This window comes from Cyprinodon variegatus, unplaced genomic scaffold (assembly GCF_000732505.1).
Source record: "Cyprinodon variegatus isolate N-32 unplaced genomic scaffold, C_variegatus-1.0 Scaffold656, whole genome shotgun sequence".
In the NCBI taxonomy this organism is placed as follows: domain Eukaryota; kingdom Metazoa; phylum Chordata; class Actinopteri; order Cyprinodontiformes; family Cyprinodontidae; genus Cyprinodon; species Cyprinodon variegatus.
In genome coordinates this window covers 466,604-468,133 of record NW_015151109.1, presented here as the reverse complement: position 1 = coordinate 468,133, position 1,530 = coordinate 466,604, and the positions used below count along the sequence as shown (strand labels likewise).

General features: G+C 42.4%; 1 protein-coding gene across 1 annotated transcript in view; it reads left to right on the top strand.

The window, feature by feature from the left end:
* The window catches only part of ap4e1 (adaptor related protein complex 4 epsilon 1 subunit), a 23,727-nt gene that overhangs the window by 9,520 nt on the left and 12,677 nt on the right, over positions 1–1,530 (top strand). Inside the window, 3 exon segments of the mRNA XM_015393754.1 lie at positions 711–833; positions 921–1,030; positions 1,113–1,252. Of these exon segments, the coding sequence (XP_015249240.1) occupies positions 711–833; positions 921–1,030; positions 1,113–1,252 (373 nt within the window).

Genomic DNA, 1,530 nt, shown 5'->3' with positions numbered 1-1,530 from the left:
CTCCTTTCTTGCTTCTTCAGATCGTGTTACAGTGCTGAAGTTCTACACGTTTAACGGAGAGACGTGTAAAAAGTTAAAAAATAAATAAATTAAACTTTGTGTTTGGAGAGAAGGAGGATAGAGAGAACAGAATTACACAGAGTGGACATAATGCAGTTCATTAACTTTGAAGATATCGCGACCATAGATAAAGGTCTCTAAAATAAATGGCGCTGGGCGTGGCAGGAGGAGACGGAGCGAGATGGCGAGCCATTTATCAGCTGGTGCAGGAAGTTAGGTCATCCAGGCGCTTGCTTCTGCACGCTGGGCTCCAGGAAGCTTTTTTACCCATCCGGCGGCAAAAAGGTGCAACGCAAACACGAGTTAGACCCTGGTCATCAAGCTACACATTGACGGGAGCTACGGCAACAGCTGATGTACCAGCGTCAACAACTGACCATGTATGAGAGTTAAAAATAAGGGTTTATGCTTTCCTCGCCGAACACAACGCTTAGCAGCAAAACCAGATTTCAAAAGAAATTGTAAACAACAATTAATTGTAAACGCTTAGAATTTATTCAACAGTATGTAATAAATTCATATTTAAAGTACTTTTAGAAGCTTAATTCTGAATGTGACCTGACTTTTCCTTTAAAAAAAAAAATGAAATATCAGCAGATGATTATTTTTTATTTTTCCAGCCACTAACTTGCATCTCTCTTTGTTCGCAGCTATTTTATACGAGTGTGTAAAATGTATTTATACCATTTATCCCAAAACTGACCTGTTGGAAAAAGCTGCAAAGTGCATTGGGAACTTTGTCATGTCGCCAAAGATTAATCTAAAGTATCTTGGTAAGATGAAAAAGACGTGAACGTGTGCAAATTATTTCCCCAGAATAAGAAGCAGGGTTTCCATCATGGTTTGAATTTTTTCTGCAGGTCTGAAAGCTCTCACCTACGTGGTCCAGCAGGACCCAAAGTTAGCCTTGCAGCATCAGATGACCATCATCGAGTGTCTTGATCACCCGGACCTCATTATCAAGCGGGAGGTAAGGCGGATGCTGCTGCAGGGTTGGGTTCTGGTGAGTTATACAACAGTCTCCATGGACTTTTCCTTCTGGTTCTCCCCAGACGCTGGAGCTTCTGTTTCGAATAACTAATGACCAGAACGTCACAGTGATTGTTGAGAAGATGCTGGAGTTTCTGCGAATCACTGAAGATGATCACACTACCATTGACCTGGTGGGGAAGGTGGCAGAACTGGCTGAAAAATATCCTCACAATTGTTTAAATGTTGCTCTCCGATCTGTTGCTTGAGCCCCTGTCACACCTTTGCGGTGGTAGGTTTCACTCCACAGGGATGTTTATTACCACTCGGTTATGTTTTCTTCTTTAAATGTTTAAACCAGAATGTAGTTTGCTGCTCTAAAAGGGCAAAGACCTAAAGGGTACTTCCAAGTCGCTGATTCCCTTAGAAGCAGCAATGTGCCCTGAGAGGGACAGCTTTACCTGAAGCTCAGTAATGCCCATGAAATGATGCTTGTGCAGG